This window comes from Meriones unguiculatus, chromosome 1, assembly GCF_030254825.1.
Source record: "Meriones unguiculatus strain TT.TT164.6M chromosome 1, Bangor_MerUng_6.1, whole genome shotgun sequence".
Classification (NCBI taxonomy): domain Eukaryota; kingdom Metazoa; phylum Chordata; class Mammalia; order Rodentia; family Muridae; genus Meriones; species Meriones unguiculatus.
In genome coordinates, this window is record NC_083349.1 from 17796656 (window position 1) to 17812171 (window position 15516).

General features: G+C 40.6%; 1 protein-coding gene across 1 annotated transcript; it reads left to right on the forward strand.

Annotated features, from left to right (window-relative positions):
* The first annotated feature begins 9351 nt into the window (after nucleotides 1-9351).
* On the forward strand, nucleotides 9352-10290 carry LOC110544609 (olfactory receptor 13A1-like). Its single transcript, XM_021630521.2, has one exon. It carries the CDS (start codon nucleotides 9352-9354, stop codon nucleotides 10288-10290), a length of 939 nt encoding a protein of 312 aa, XP_021486196.2.
* Nucleotides 10291-15516: the final 5226 nt, after the last annotated feature.

Genomic DNA, 15516 nt, shown 5'->3' on the forward strand with positions numbered 1-15516 from the left:
ATTTTCTAAAGAGAGAGAGAGTAAGAAGGGGTATCCAAACTGGGTCAGTGGAGAGGTGAGAAGGATCTGAAAATAGTTGGGGGAAGAGAAATAGTGATCAGAATATATTAAATAATTTTTTTTACAATTAAAATTTTTGAATAATGGTTTTATTTAGGTTTTCATTTATGAAGGATATGGTGTCACATAACTGAGTGACTTTTTATCTTTAATTTTTTGAGGTTATAATTTTATTGCATTTCATCTCTCCCTTTCTTTCTTTGAAACCTTCCCATATGCCCATACTTAGTCTCCTCTAAATGCATGAGCTCTTTTTTATTACTAATCGTTATTGCATGTATATAAGTGTACTATAAGTACACACACACACACACACACACACATATTCCTAAATATAACCAATTAAGTTAGTTAAATGATACCTATATGTGGAGCTTTGCTGGATTAAGTTGAAGTCTGACATCTTTGGTTGGCCATTTGGGCTCGATCTATGATGGTGGACTCCATTTTCTCAGTGAGGTTCTAAAAGTTTCTCCAGATCTGAGTGATCCTAAATTTTGTAAGAGTGTCACATAGCCCTCAGGGAAGATTATAGGCCATATCCTTTCTTGATAAGGAACTGGTCCAGCAAGCATCTGGGAATTCCTAGACATACACCACCCTGCTAAGGATCTTAGTCTTCAGCAGTGACCTTCAATGGTACTTGGAGATTCTCCCACCCACAGGATAAGTAGGTATTGTATTTTCCTTCTTGTGATAGGACCATGTTACTGCGTGGAAAATGAGGCACTGTACCACTAGATGTAAACCAAGTATCCCTGACCCCTTGACCCCAGTGAATCAAACAAATTCACCCTCAAAGTCTCTCCCACTGTCCAAGGTTTACAAATCTCTGATTTCAAATAAACTTGTTGGCTGGTTGCTTCGTAATACCATCAGACTTCCACCATGGCTGCAGGAGAGTCCTCATTTATGCCCTATTGTGCCTCCTCTCACCAGACCTGCCTCTGGCCCACTAGGCCTGGGCCTCACCATGTGTCTCATCGGCTACAAGCTGACCAGGCATGGGCGTTTTCCCGTCCCTCTGCCAGCACAGCAGCTTAACCAAGAGTTGTAACACTTTGGAATCGCCATGGGCTTTGGAATGTCTGAGCTTCCATTGCCACCAGCAATCTCATTCTGAAAGAGTTAGCTAAATTGTAATCCTTTCCACACCCTGGCCTAGGGCACACAGGTCTCAACCTAAAGCACTCGAACAGAGTCCTGAAATCCGGAACCAGTCATCTTCTACTATAGGGAAGCCTGGGCTTCCAGCACGACATTCTACCCTTCGGAATCCAGCAGCCCCAGTGCCACGCCCAACAGCATGCCTCATCCCGAAGACCTTCCCAGGTCCCCACTGGACAGAGAAGAACCTATATCTATGTATCGGGCCTAAATAGATATTTTAAATACTTAATATAGCAAGCAAAACAAAAGTGCTGGGGGACACTAATACGCAACAATACACTGAAAGGTTTGACTGTAGGAAAAGGAAGTGGGGCATAGAAAGTAAAAGGTACTTAGAATTAACCCACTGCACTTTTAAAAAATCAGATGAAGTACTCTCAGAAGAATACAAAGGAGTCCATTTTTATCCTGTTGAGACCTTCCACACAGGTTATAAAAACACCAAAGACATTCTGAGACATACGTGCAGAGGGTTGGCGGAGGCGGGTACAGTGGGAAAGCTGCTCCTGTCCACCCTGTGTGACTCCCCTGACTGCTCTCTGTGGGGAGCTTGGGTCATTAAACCCTGAGTCCCCTTTAATTGATCCTAAGAGCTTTCTCCTTGAGTTTCTGTCCCAGGAGACACCAGGACTTGATCTCAGAAATCACAGGTATTCCTGAAGGTCAATGACCTCTACACAGAGGAAGACAGTGCTTCAGAGAGACACTAAAGACCTGGTGCTTGCGGGAAAGGAGAGTCTGTGGACAGCACGTGTGAAAGCCAGCTGTCACCTGAATCCACTGTGACATGGAAAGGTGAGTGGAGACTAATCTTCCACTATGTGTGTGATTCTACTGCTAACAGTGAACCTACAAAGCAAAAGTTTCACCATAAAAGTAACATTTGTCCCAGTGTTTGGATGTCAGCACAGAGACGGAAACAGCATAGTTACGCTCTCAATGAGGCCTGAGTTTGAGGGTCAGAGAACAGATTATGGTAGAAAGGTTTAGTTCCCTGCTCTGTTACATAAACAGCAGAATGTCTAGCTTCTAATCACAATCAGTTTTTTGTCTGATTTTTTGTCCTGAAAAACCTGACTTCCTCATTCATCCCCCACAGAACTCATACTAATTTTGAAATGAAGCCAACAGAATTAGATTAATCTAAGAGCTGTATTGACTAGCCAGAAATGGAATGTTGCCTTGTTTGACCATGGCATCCACAGGAGATGGTGAGGAAATGCCATAGAGAGATTTTCATACCCCGTTGTCCAGAGCACACTGTTGAAGTATGGAAGACAACCTTCACCTTCCATGGAGTTAAAAGCACCAGCCCAGTCCTGCTGGTGTTAGCCAAATTCTCCCCGATGCAGATTGGGGCTGCCATGAGTCATGACTCTGACTTACCTAAAGAAACAATTTCTGTTGTCTGACCTTAAGTATCAGAGAAAAAAAAAATGGCCGAATAAAAAGGGGAAGGACTGTGATAACAAGGTTGTAAGTGTAGGCTCTTCTTCTACCAATTTTTCTGAACAGACCATGGCATCTGGAGACTCTCCCGTTCATGGCCATGGTGAGGTTCAGGAGCTTTGCTTCCAGTGGAGGCTCAGCTTCTGAATGCTTTCAAGTCAGCCTTGCTGAGATCTGGCTTACCTGTAGCCATGAGAGGCTGTTGTGAATTTGCTCCCACTCAAACTCTCACCTAGATGCTAGATTCTCCCATGTCCAGATAGGCACAAATGGGCACACAAGCAATCAAAGATCAATTCCCATGAGAACAGGATGGAATTAGGGAAAGAGGGCTTGGGTAGGCACAGCTCATCTCTCTGTTTCATGGCATGTAAGGTTGAACATTTGGGAGACATCAATTTTTCCCTCTGTATAGCAGTATCACATCTTACTAAGATAATATTATCTGCTGGGTCAACAGGAATGACAGGCATCAAAATATAGTTTGCTAAACACAGTGTATATGGCTCTTCAATCACCTCCCCCTGAGGAGGGAGCAGCCTTGCCAGGCCACACAGGAGGACAATGCAGCCAGTCCTGATGAGAACTGATAAGCCAGAGTCAGATGGAAGGGGAAGAGGACCTTCCCTATCAGTGGACTTGGAGAGGAGCTTGGGAGGGGATGAGGGAGAGAAGGTGGGATTGGGAGGGGATGGGGGAGGGAAGGTGGGATTGGGAGGGGATGGGGGAGGGAGCTACAGTTGGGATACAAAGTGAACAAACTGTAATTAATATAAAAAACAAAAAATTAATTAAAAAAATAGAAACAATAATTACTGATTTATGGTTTACCAAAAGCGCTATTCTCCTCTCTGCTGCACAATGCAAACTATCCCACACACATACACAAAAAAATCAATGCACTAGCTTTTTTGGATGCAAAGTACATGGCATACCACAGGTGGCCAATGCAGGCAAAACAGCAATCACTGACTACCGAAGTGATCCTACTCCAACATCTTCTCTCCATAGTTTATCTTCTATGACAATACGAATACTGAGGTCCTCCATGATACTGTACAGGGGAAGCCTGGTTTGATCCAGATGAGAAGCAGCAATGGGTACCACTTGGTGGGGTGCACAAGGTGAAGTCAGAGCTCTTCCTGTGAAGATGGCACACATGTGGGGAGCCGAGACTATCTTCAAGTCCTGTGTTCAATCCAGCCTTTGCCCATCTAGATTCATTATCATGATCTTCTAATCTCCTCTCCACTGTTTTCAAGAACAAAGCTCAGCTCCAGTGTACTAGCCAGTCTCAATTTTGCATAGAAATCTCAGAATTGGGCACCTGTCTGATTTCACTATTTTTTTTTCCGATTTAGGTGCTTCAGGGTTCACAGGCAAGAGCCCTGATGGTGTCTCTGTCTCCTAGGACAGGTGTCCATTTTTTTTATAATGGTATTACAAGATCTTACAGGTTGTTACCACACTGTCCGAGCCAAGGCCCTGAACAAGCCCTCAGTCCCTTTACAGAGATATGATGCTTATCAGGCTTCAGACATTTGTTGTAATTGTTCTGTTCTTGCTTCTAAGTGAAACAAAGTAGTTTTCATGTTCAAGTGGAACATGGCAGTTTTCAACGTGGTTAATAGGGATTTGACCAGAAATTTTGGCACACTCGCTCTGCAACAATTGATGTTTTCTTGTGTTTGTTTCAGACCTGTCTGGTATTGTACACACACTCATATTCATTCTCTCACTGTTGTAAAGTGAATGCATGAGTGTGCATGTTGCCATTGGAGTACTCAGGTGTCAAAGACATTGCGGTACACTGTCCAAAAGGCGCGTCTCCACCTAACCTCTCAGTAATAATCTTACTCCACAGAGGTCACTCTCTCTCCCCTCTCTCATGGGTGTCTCCTCTCTTCACCTTAAGGCCTGTGGCTCCTGTTATACTTATTATACATTCTATTTGCTCTAACCATTTGAAAGGTAGATGCCAAGGCTTTGACGCCAAGTAAACTTAACAAGTGAAAATTATCTTTACCGTTTCAAGGTACACTTAAGGCAGAAGTTTCCATTTTTTTAATCATTCGCTGTGTTTTACACGGGTGCTTCCTTCCATATAGCCAAGCTCTATGAAGATGCAGGATATTTTCAGGATCTCAGGGGTTCTCTGCATCCTCTTGTTCAGGCCACAATAATTAAAAGGTAACACAGATGTGCATTTCCTGCTACAGATCAAGTTTCAAGTGTACTTCCCTCCACCGTGAACAGTCATTTTGCACATCTTAAGCTTTGGGCTCTATCCAGACTGTTGTCTGTTTATATCTGGCTTTTCTGTGATATATTTTTCTAAACTGGTATTATGAATTTTAATAGCTACCATGAATGGTGTCGGTCAATGCAGTTATTTGTAATAGAAAGTCACTACATATGTTGATGAGACATAGGTTGATATTTCAATGTTTTTGCACATATTCTAAGTAAATGTTTGCTTCTGAGATTTTGTGATCTCTCATTCTCAACTTTTGAGCTCCTCTCTTCTTGTTATGTGTCAATACATAAGAGATGATTGTGAAGTGTAGTCAGTCTACCATGCAGAGGCCTAGATCTCTGTCTAAATGTGCTTAGTTCCTACTGTCCTACCTTCCTTAACACGTCCTCATCTTTGCTATTAGCATGTCTATTAGTCATTATTTCACTAAGATAGAGTATACTAGTTTCCACATGTGAGAGATAAATGCAGTATCTCCATTCCCATCTATTTTACTGTACATAAAAGGGATCATGTTTTTTTAATATAATAATATTATATTATTATAAGTAATAACTTTGAACATATAAAGTGCCCCTTCTTTATTTCATTCTAGGCTTATTCCACTTATTTGGCAGTATTACTGCTTCTCCACAAGCAAGTGTTGGTGTCTCTCTGATACATTGGTATTATTTCCTTGGGAACCATTTTCTGCTTTTTGAAACAGTGTCTCACTATGTAGCTTTGGCCATTCTGGAACTCATTTATGTATACCAGTCTGGCTTTAAACTACCCTCTCTCCCAACAGCCTGGATTAAAAGTATATGACAACATAGCCAGCATTTGAAATATTGTATTTTTAAAAAAATAATGTTTTTATTAATCCTTTGAGAATTTCATACATTGTTTTTGATCAGGTTCACTTTCCCTCCCCAACACAGATACACTCAGATACACTCCCCTTTCTCTGCCCACTCAACTTTTATAACTCTCTTTTTCTTTTAAAACTCACTGGATCCAATTTTTTTGGCCACCTACTCTAAAGTGTGTGGTCATCTTTGGAGTGTGGTCGTCTTTGGAGTGTGGTCTATAGAGAGAGTTCATATCGTTAAATTACATTGACTCTGCCTTCCTCAGCTAACGAAGGCCAATAACTCCTCGGTGAAGGGCCGGGCTATGTGCCTCCCTTTTCTTCAGGGCTGGGGTTTTGTCTAGCTTGCACTTATTCTGTGTATGCTGTAAAATCATTGTGAGTTCACATGTTTATCTGCCCCTGTTGTTTCTAGAAAACATTCTCCTCTGGAAGTCACCTAACATCTCTGGCTCCAACAATCTGTGTTTCTCTTCCTCTTCCATGAAGAACCCTTGCTCATGAGAAAAGAAGCGTGATTTCCCATTTAGGTCTAAGCACCCCAAAGTTTCTTATTCTGTTTATATAGACCACATGTAGACCTTTGTGTTAATTTCTATCTATCACAAGAAGAAGCTCCTCTGATGGAGTTTGAACGATCAACTGCTATATGGGTACAGCAATAAATAATTAGGAATTATGTTGCCCCTACATCCATTTAGTAGAAAACAGTAGTAGGTTCTCTTCTTTGGCTTATGATCTATCTAATCACTAGATCTATCTAGTTAAGACTTCCAGGTATGGGTCCCTTAACAGTGAATTGATATTATTGTATTGACGGCCATATCTAATAAAGCAGGTTGTTACTGTAGTTCAGATTGTTCTGGGGAAGGTGAGATTGATGGTAATTTGTTTTTCTTCTCAAGATAAATTTTTAAAATTATTTTTATAGTCTACATGTTAACCCTTTGTCATTTGTATACTTGGTAAAATGTTTGCAGTTCTGTAGCCTGTCTCTTCACTCAGATGGTGGTGTACTTTGATATACTGAAGCTTTATTATTTCATTCAGCCTGTTTGTCAGTTATTAATCTTAATGCCTGTGCTGCCATGGTCCTGCTTAAAAAGATCTTTCCTGTGACAATGAGTTCAAGGATATTTCATAGTTTTCCTCTGTTGTTTAAATGTTTGGGTCATACACTGAGGTCCTTGGCCTACTTGGAGTTTAGTTTTGAAGTGGATGAAAGCTAAGAATCTTGTTTCGTTATTCTACACGTAACTGTTAAGTTTGAAGAGCACCTTTTGTTGAAGATGCTGTATTTTCTCTAGTGTGTATTTTTGTATTTACTTGTTTGTCATGTGTCTTTAGGTTGGTGAACATACATCTGGGTTCTCAGATCACCCTTTTATTTACATTACTCTCATTTCTTCTCATGTATGCCATTTAGATATCTATTAGTTATTGTCCATGTGATTAGCTTTATATGGTTGTGCTATATGTAATAGGAGAATTCTATCAAACAGCAAATGTGTTTTACAGGTTTCAATTATTTCTTAAATCTTCCTCTCTAGGTCAGCCTAGCGTCACTCTGAATCAACACCCCCTGCACTCGGGGGGCAGTAAACCCTAAAGATTGGGACTGAACATCATCAAAAGGTTTTTAGTACTATGAGAAGAGTATTTCACAGTTTAAGGTGTAGTTGAATTAGGTACCCAGATCCAGAAACTACTGAAATCATTTCAGGAATTACGTTGATAATTTTGTTTCTGGAGAATAAAATGAAACACCAAGCTATGCATTGGCATTCTCTAGCACAGTGAATTTGAGAGTGTGGAAGAAACATGGTCAGACTCAACACTGTCCACATGGTTGTAGAGGGTAAATATAACATTTGAGTATGTCTAGCTTGAAATAAAGACAGGTATGAGGTTTAAAACTCAGTATTTTCTACCTAGATGAGGAAAAAATAGGTTGTGAGCTATACTATAGAGAAGATACAGAGAATAAAATCTGACTTTAACAAAATAAAGTGTTAGAAGACTGGTGTAGGGCAAATTGGGGAAGTGATGAGAGCCACTGGAGTCAGTAAGTGGAACACACCTCACTGACTACTAAGTCATGAATGTGCTCTGTCATGAAGGATAATGTCTTTCTGTCTTGGGCACTGAAAGAGAGGTACAAAGCAAAGAATATTTCTAGAGAAGTAACCCTACAAACAATTGCCACACACAGGATTTTAGATAGGGAAAGAGTGTGCTCACATATGAAAACATGAAGGAGCCTATGGAAAGGCTGATGGGCGATGTCAGGTGTGCCTTCCATGTCAAGCAAGAGTGTGTTTTGCTGAAGAACTGGGGGGAGACATACTAAATTTGGACTAGTGGAAGAGGGCCATTTATCATAACATGTACATGCTGTACTCCTTGGGTGATGGAGGAGAAAACTAGGGATGCTGGAAATGCCACGAAGCCAGAAACCAACCATGAAACAACCGAGGACACTGAGAACATGAGTTGTAATGTTTGAAAAGATATAGTTGAAGGCTTTGAGGACCAGATGAGGCTCACTTCACTATCTGGAACCCATACCTGGAACTCTTAACAGGGGCCAAGTACCTGTGGTTAGATAGATCATAGGCCATATGGGGGAAAAAGCAACTGCTATTTTTCTACTAAATGGACATAGTATTAGCACAACTCCTAATCATTGATTACTATCTCTTTGGGTGAGAGAGGTAAGAAGATGCAAAACATCATTCTTGGCTCATGGAACAAGAAGCCTGTATGGATCTATGGGCATAGGCTATAGTAAGACAATGAGTCAAAGAGATAGAAGTGTGCTCTATAAAATAAGCATCTTGAAACACTGGAAAAGGTGGTGTTAAGTTTCTACGAATGGTCATTGCAAGCACACAGGAAAGTCTGTGGCCTTTGGCAATGATTTCAACTATGGTTATGTGGACTTTGATGTCATTGTTTGTTGAGACAGAAAAGACACAGAAGTACATTATAGGCTGAGGTTTGAGACCATTTTGTCTGGTAGATTTGAAGTGGATTAGAGGTAGGAAAGTTTCATCTACAGGAGAATTCACAGGTCCCAATAAGTAAAATGCAGAAAATACATGGCTACTTGGCCATGGAAAAGACAATTGCCATGTTGAAATGGCTCAAAGAGCCCCACTCCAACGTAAGGAAGGTACAAGAGTGTATGCCATCCAAACCTTGACATCAAATGGGAAATACCTGCTGTGACAGGGGAGAGGTCGGACAGGGAGGAGCTGAGTGAAAGACGCTCCACTCATCCCAAATTTACAAGATGAGGAAGGAGCAGATGCCCCTCTTGATCCAAATCTACAGGGTGTAAGTTTCTAGATGTGAAATCAGATTTATATAAAATATATGTGGTTTCAAAAAGTGCGATACAGACGATAGGGGAAAATGGGATTCATGAAGGAAATACATTCATTCCTTTCCTTTCTACACCAGAGAAATTTGAGATGACAAGTTTAGAAACCAGACTTTGAAGTGGTAGACTGTTATGTTTTCTCAGAAGCTGACAGACACAGCAGAGGACCCAAAACGCTCCATGATGATGTTGAGTTCCAACCAGACAATGGTGACAGAGTTTGTTCTGGAAGGCTTCTCAGAGCACCCCAGTCTAAGGCTGTTCCTGATAGGCTGCTTCCTGTCCCTCTACACAATGGCTCTAACAGGCAACATAGTGATCATTGTTTTGGTCACCTCCAGCACTGGGCTCCACAGCCCCATGTACTTTTTCCTGTGCAACCTGGCCACCATGGATATTATCTGTACCTCCTCTGTGCTGCCCAAGGCTCTGCTTGGCCTAGTCTCTGAAGAAAACACCATCTCCTTCAAGGGATGCATGGCCCAGCTCTTCTTCCTTGTGTGGTCTGGATCCTCTGAGCTGCTGCTTCTCACTGTCATGGCCTATGACCGTTATGTGGCCATCTGCTATCCCCTGCATTACAGCTCCAGGATGAGCCCACAGCTGTGTGGGGCCCTGGCCATTGGCGTGTGGTCCATCTGTGCTCTGAATGCTTCTATCAACACTGGTCTGATGACGCGGCTGTCATTCTGTGGCCCCAAGGTCATCACCCACTTCTTCTGTGAAATCCCCCCACTCCTCCTGCTCTCCTGCAGCCCCACATATGTGAATAGCATTATGACTCTTGTGGCAGATGCCTTTTATGGAGGCATCAACTTCGCGCTCACCTTGCTGTCCTATGGCTACATCATCGCCAGCATCCTGCGCATGCGCTCTGCTGAGGGCAAGAGGAAGGCCTTTTCTACCTGCTCCTCCCACCTCATCGTGGTCTGTGTGTACTACTCCTCTGTGTTCTGTGCCTACATCAGTCCTGCTTCCAGCTACAGCCCAGAAAGAAGCAAAATGGCTTCAGTGCTGTACTCGGTCCTCAGCCCAACCCTGAACCCCCTCATCTATACACTGAGGAACAAGGATGTCAAGCTTGCCCTGAGCAGACTGTTGCCCTCTTTCTCACATTAGGTGGAGATGTGCAGGCTGTGTTCCCAGCTTGGGCTGCTTCTAAACATGCTTTCTGGAGAGCAGCCTCATGGAGTGGGAGTGTACCTATCGCTGCTTTAGAAAACCTTTCTCTGCTGCAAGGAGTGCACAATTACACTTACTGTAACCTCAAAAGCAACAAAATTCTTTAGAAGTAATGTATACCAAAACTCAGAAACATTTTCTTCCTGACTAGTAGAAATCATTTCAAAAGTAAAGTTTATCTAAATGGAGATTCTGCACACCTCAACTGGAAGATTTTCAGTCCGTGACAATGGCGATAGTCATGAAACAAAGTGCTTTTATCCAGTGCCTCCCTGTAGACATCAAAGGACCTTGTTTCAGAACTTAAATATAAACTTCATAAGGAGACTTGAGGAGACAGAATGGACACAGAATCTTGAGAAGACAAAAGTGGAGTAACTTGCGCCTCCACTTCACAGCTTCCTACTGTGCTGTGGAAGTCAAAGCTGGAATGGAGAAAGATGTAATCTATGGAACAGAGATTCTTTCATGTTTCAAAGATGAACTCACACATGAGAGTCCAGCTTGCTTATGAAAATGATGATAATTGAACTCACGGGAAATATTCATTATTTCTAACAAATAGTTTTGAGGAAACTAGTTGAAAGTCTACATGCTAAGGGTATAGTGGAAGTCTTATTTCATGTTATAAATAAAAATCATCAAAAAATAGATAATAAATGCTAGTGTACATCATATTCTTTCCCCTCCCCAGAGCTCACCTACCCACTTACCTATTCACCCAATCTTTCCATCTGTCTGTTTCTCTCTGTATCTCTCTGTCTCTGTTTCTTATTCCCTCTTTCAAACAAAGAACAACAAACCCAAACAAATAAGACAAAAATTACCAAGAGAAATCAAAAAACCACCAACATACACACCTTGAGGTCCAGCATTAGAAGGAAAACTTCATCATGAAGATATTTAACACACCCAAGAGAACACACTAACAAATCAAAATGTGGGAGCAGGGGCACCAATCATGCCAACAAAATAAGTGGAATAAAAACACTGATCAATAATAACTCTTACCATCAATCAACACTCTTAATTCCCCAGGAAAAAGACACAGGCTAACAAATCATATATGAAAGTAGGATCCATCCTTCTGCTACGTAAAGAAACACACTTTGATATCAAGGATAAACATCATTTCAGATCAGGAGGATGGAAAAAGATATTCCAAAAAAAATGTACCCAAGAAGCAAGCAGAACTAGCCAATTTAATATCTGACAAAATAGATTCAAACTAAAACTAATCAGAAGATGTATTGAAGGACACTGTGTGCAATTCTTAACACCTATGAAACAAGCACAAAGGCATCCAAGTTCATAAAAGAAACACTACTGGACTGGAGAGATGGCTCAGAGGTTAAGAGCATTGGCTGTTCTTCCAAAGGTCCTGAGTTCAATTCCCAGCAACCACATGGTGGCTCACAACCATCTATAATGAGATCTGGTGCCCTCTGCTGGTATGCAGGCAGAACACTGTATATGTAATAAATAAATAAAATAAATCTAGAAAGAAAGAAAGAAAGAAAGAAAGAAAGAAAGAAAGAAAGAAAGAAAGAAAGAAGAAACACTACTATAACTACAATCATTGACCCACACACAGTGGTACTGGGTAATTTCAATACCCAGCTCTCCAACACACAATTCATCCAGACTAAAATTAAACAGAAATGCTGGAGCTCAATGATGCTCTAAACAAAGTGGACCCAGCACATATTTACAGAACATTCTACCCAAACAAAAATCAACATACCTTCTTCTCACAAGCTCATGAATCTTTCTCAAAAATTGACCACATATTCAGCTACAAAGCAAGCCTCAACATATATGTTAAAAGGCACCCTGTAACCTACCTGTCCACCATGGATTAAAGCTGAATATCAACACCAGCAACTACAGAAAGTACACAGACTCATGGAAACTGAATGAGAAATGGGTCAAACTGAAATTAAGATAGATGTTAAGAACTTTTTAGAATTGAATGAAAATGAAAACTCAACATACCCACACCTATAGGACACAATAAAGTATCAAGAAGCATGGACATAGTGCTAATTACCTACATCCCAAATATGGGAGCGATCCCATATTAGCCATGTAAAGGCTTACATAGAGTGAAAGCTCTAGAAATAAAAGATAAAGTAACATCCAAAGGAAGTAGACAACAAGAAATAATCAAACTAAGAGCTGAAGTTAAAAAAAGAAACAAAGGAAGAACAAAGAATCAATGAAACAAAGACTTGATTCTTTGAGAAAAATCAATGATTAATAAACCCTTTGCCTATATAACTAAAAGGTGGAGAAAGAATATCCAAACTAATAAAATTAGAGACCAAAAGAGGGAAATCAAGGAAATCCAGAGAATCATAAGAACATACTTTAAAAATCTGTACTACAGCAAATTGGAAAACCTAAAAGAAATACATACAATTCTTGATAAATACCACTTACAAAACTAAATCAAAATTATATCCGGCAATTTAACCAGACCTATAATGTCTAATGAAATAGAAAGAGTAATTAACTTTCTCAGAAAAAAAAAAAAAAATCAAAAAACAGCCTAGGGCCAAAAATTGAGCACAGAATTATACCAGTATTTTAAAAAGAGTCAAAATCAATATTCTTCAAATTATTTCACAAAAGATAAATGGAAGGAACATTACTTAACTCTTTTTTTCTTTTATCATTATTATTGATTACAATTTATTTGCTTTGTATCCCAGCTCTAGCCCCCTCCCTCATCCTCTCCCAATACTGCCTCCCTCCCTCTTCTTCTTCCTTGCCCTTCCCCCAGTCCACTGATAGGGGAGAGGTCCTCCTTTCATCTGACCCTACCCTATCAGGTCTCATCAGGACTGACTGTATTGTCTTCCTCTGTAGCCAGATAAGGCTCCCCCCTCAGGGGAAAGTGATCAAAGAGTAGCCACTGAGTTCATGTCAGAGACAGCCCCTGTTCTCCTTACAAGGGAACCCACTTGGAGGCTGAGCAGCCATGGGCTACATCTGTGCAGGGGTTCTAGGTTATCTCCATGCATGCTCTTTGGTTGGAGTATCAGTCTCAGAAAAGACCCCTGTGCTCAGAGTTTTTGGTTCTTTTGCTCTCCTTATGGATCTCCTGTCCCCTCCTGGTCTTTCATCTCCCCCTTCTTTTATAAGATTCCCTGCACTCTCCCCAAAGTTTGACTGAGTCTCATCATCTGTTTTTAAACCCTGCTGGGTATGTATAGTCTTTCAGAGGCCCTCTGTGTTAGGCTCCTGTTCTGTTGCCTGTTTTCTCCCTCTTCTGAAGTCTACCATGTTTGCCTTTCTAAATAAGGATTGATCATCTTATCCATGGTCATCCTTCTTGATTAGCTTCTTTAGGTGTACAGATTTTAGTGTGATTATCCTATATTATATGTCTAATATCCACTTATACTCTGTGTGTCTGTCTGCTTCTGGGATATGTTGGTAGAATGTTCTTTTGAAATGTATACACCTTACCCTTGTTCATTCAAATGCTGATCTCTGCCCCCTCCCCCACTCTCTGGTTTCAATCTGGATGTTGCATTGTGATACTTATTCTAAGCATCCTGTCTCAACTTTGTGTAAACAGGCCAAAATAAAGCAACTAGCCACAATGTTGAGCGATGGGAGGAGCCAGAGGGGGGGAAATGAGTGGGAGGAGAAAGAGCAGGTGAGGAGAGCTAGGAAGAGAGCTGGAGAGAGATCCTAGAAGGACCTGGAGAGATGGACTGGACCTAAGATATCACTAAAAGCAAGTATAATGTGGGAAATCTAAATGTTAGGAAACTATGAGGGCTTGGAGGTTTAGGATGAAGTAACTACTGCCCAGCATTGTATTCTAGGTTAACTAAATAAACCCATTCTCTGTGTGGTGATTTGGTTATACAGCTGCTTAGGGTTAATAGCAGATACTAAAAGATAATTATGAGTAAATATTAATAGTCCTTACAACAGGGATACCTCACACAGGATGATCTTTGCTAGTTTCCATCATTTGCCTGCAAATTTCACCATTTCCTTGTTTTTAATTGCTGAGTAGTAATCCATTGTGTAATCCATACCTCAATTGAGGGATGTTTGGGTTATTTCCACATTCTGGCTATTACAAATAAAGCTTTGAATAAATAAAACATATTACAAATAAAACATAGTTGAGCAAATGTCCTTGTTGTATACATGAGCATCTTTTGGATATATGCCTAAGAGTGGTATAGTGGATCTTGAGGTAGTACTTTTTCTAATTGTTTGAGAAAGCACCAGATTGATTTTCAAAGTGGATGTACAAGTTTACATTTCCACCAGCAATGGAGGAGAGTTCCTCTTTCTCCACATCCTCTCCAGCATGTGTTGTAACTTGAGGTTTTGATCTTAGCCATTCTGATGTGTGTAAGGTGAAATCTCAGGGTTGTTTTAATTTGCATTTCCCTGATGACTAAGGACGATGAACATTTCTTTGTACTCTAAGGTTTTTTTGTGGCTTTTGTGAAGGGTGGTGTTTTCCTAATTTCTTTCTTCACCTGTTTACCTTTTGGGTTTTTTTGTTTGTTTGTTTGTTTGTTTTTCAATGCAGTTTATTCAGGAACCTTGAACAATCATCTGACCCTGGGGAAAGCCAGCCCACAGCTTAAATAGCCTCTGGGTAGCCAACCCAGGCATGCCACGTGGGCAATGCAGATAGGTCCACATACATGGAAGCAAGTCAGATCCTCAGCCTTAGCCAAATGTGGAATTCAAATAGCTGATAAACACCTTCAGCAAAGTGGCTGAAGAGAAAGTTAACTAAAAAAAAAAAAAAAAAAAAAATCAGTAACTTTTCTGTATACAAAAGGTAAACAGGAACAAGAACAAGGTTTACCTTTTGTATACAGGAAAGTTACTGATTTTTTTTCTTTTAGTTAACTTTCTCTTCAGCCACTTTGCTGAAGGTGTTTATCAGCTATTTGAATTCTTTGGTGGAATTTTTGGGGTCATTTATGTATACTATCATATCATCTGTGAATAATGATACTTTGACTTTTTCTTTTCCAGTTTATATTTCCTTGATCCCCTTTAATCATCTTATTGCCTTAGCTAGGACGTTAAGTGCTTTGTTGAAGAGATACAGAGAAAGTGGGCAGCCTTACCTTGTCCCTGATTTCAGTGGAACTGATTTAAATTTCTCTCTGC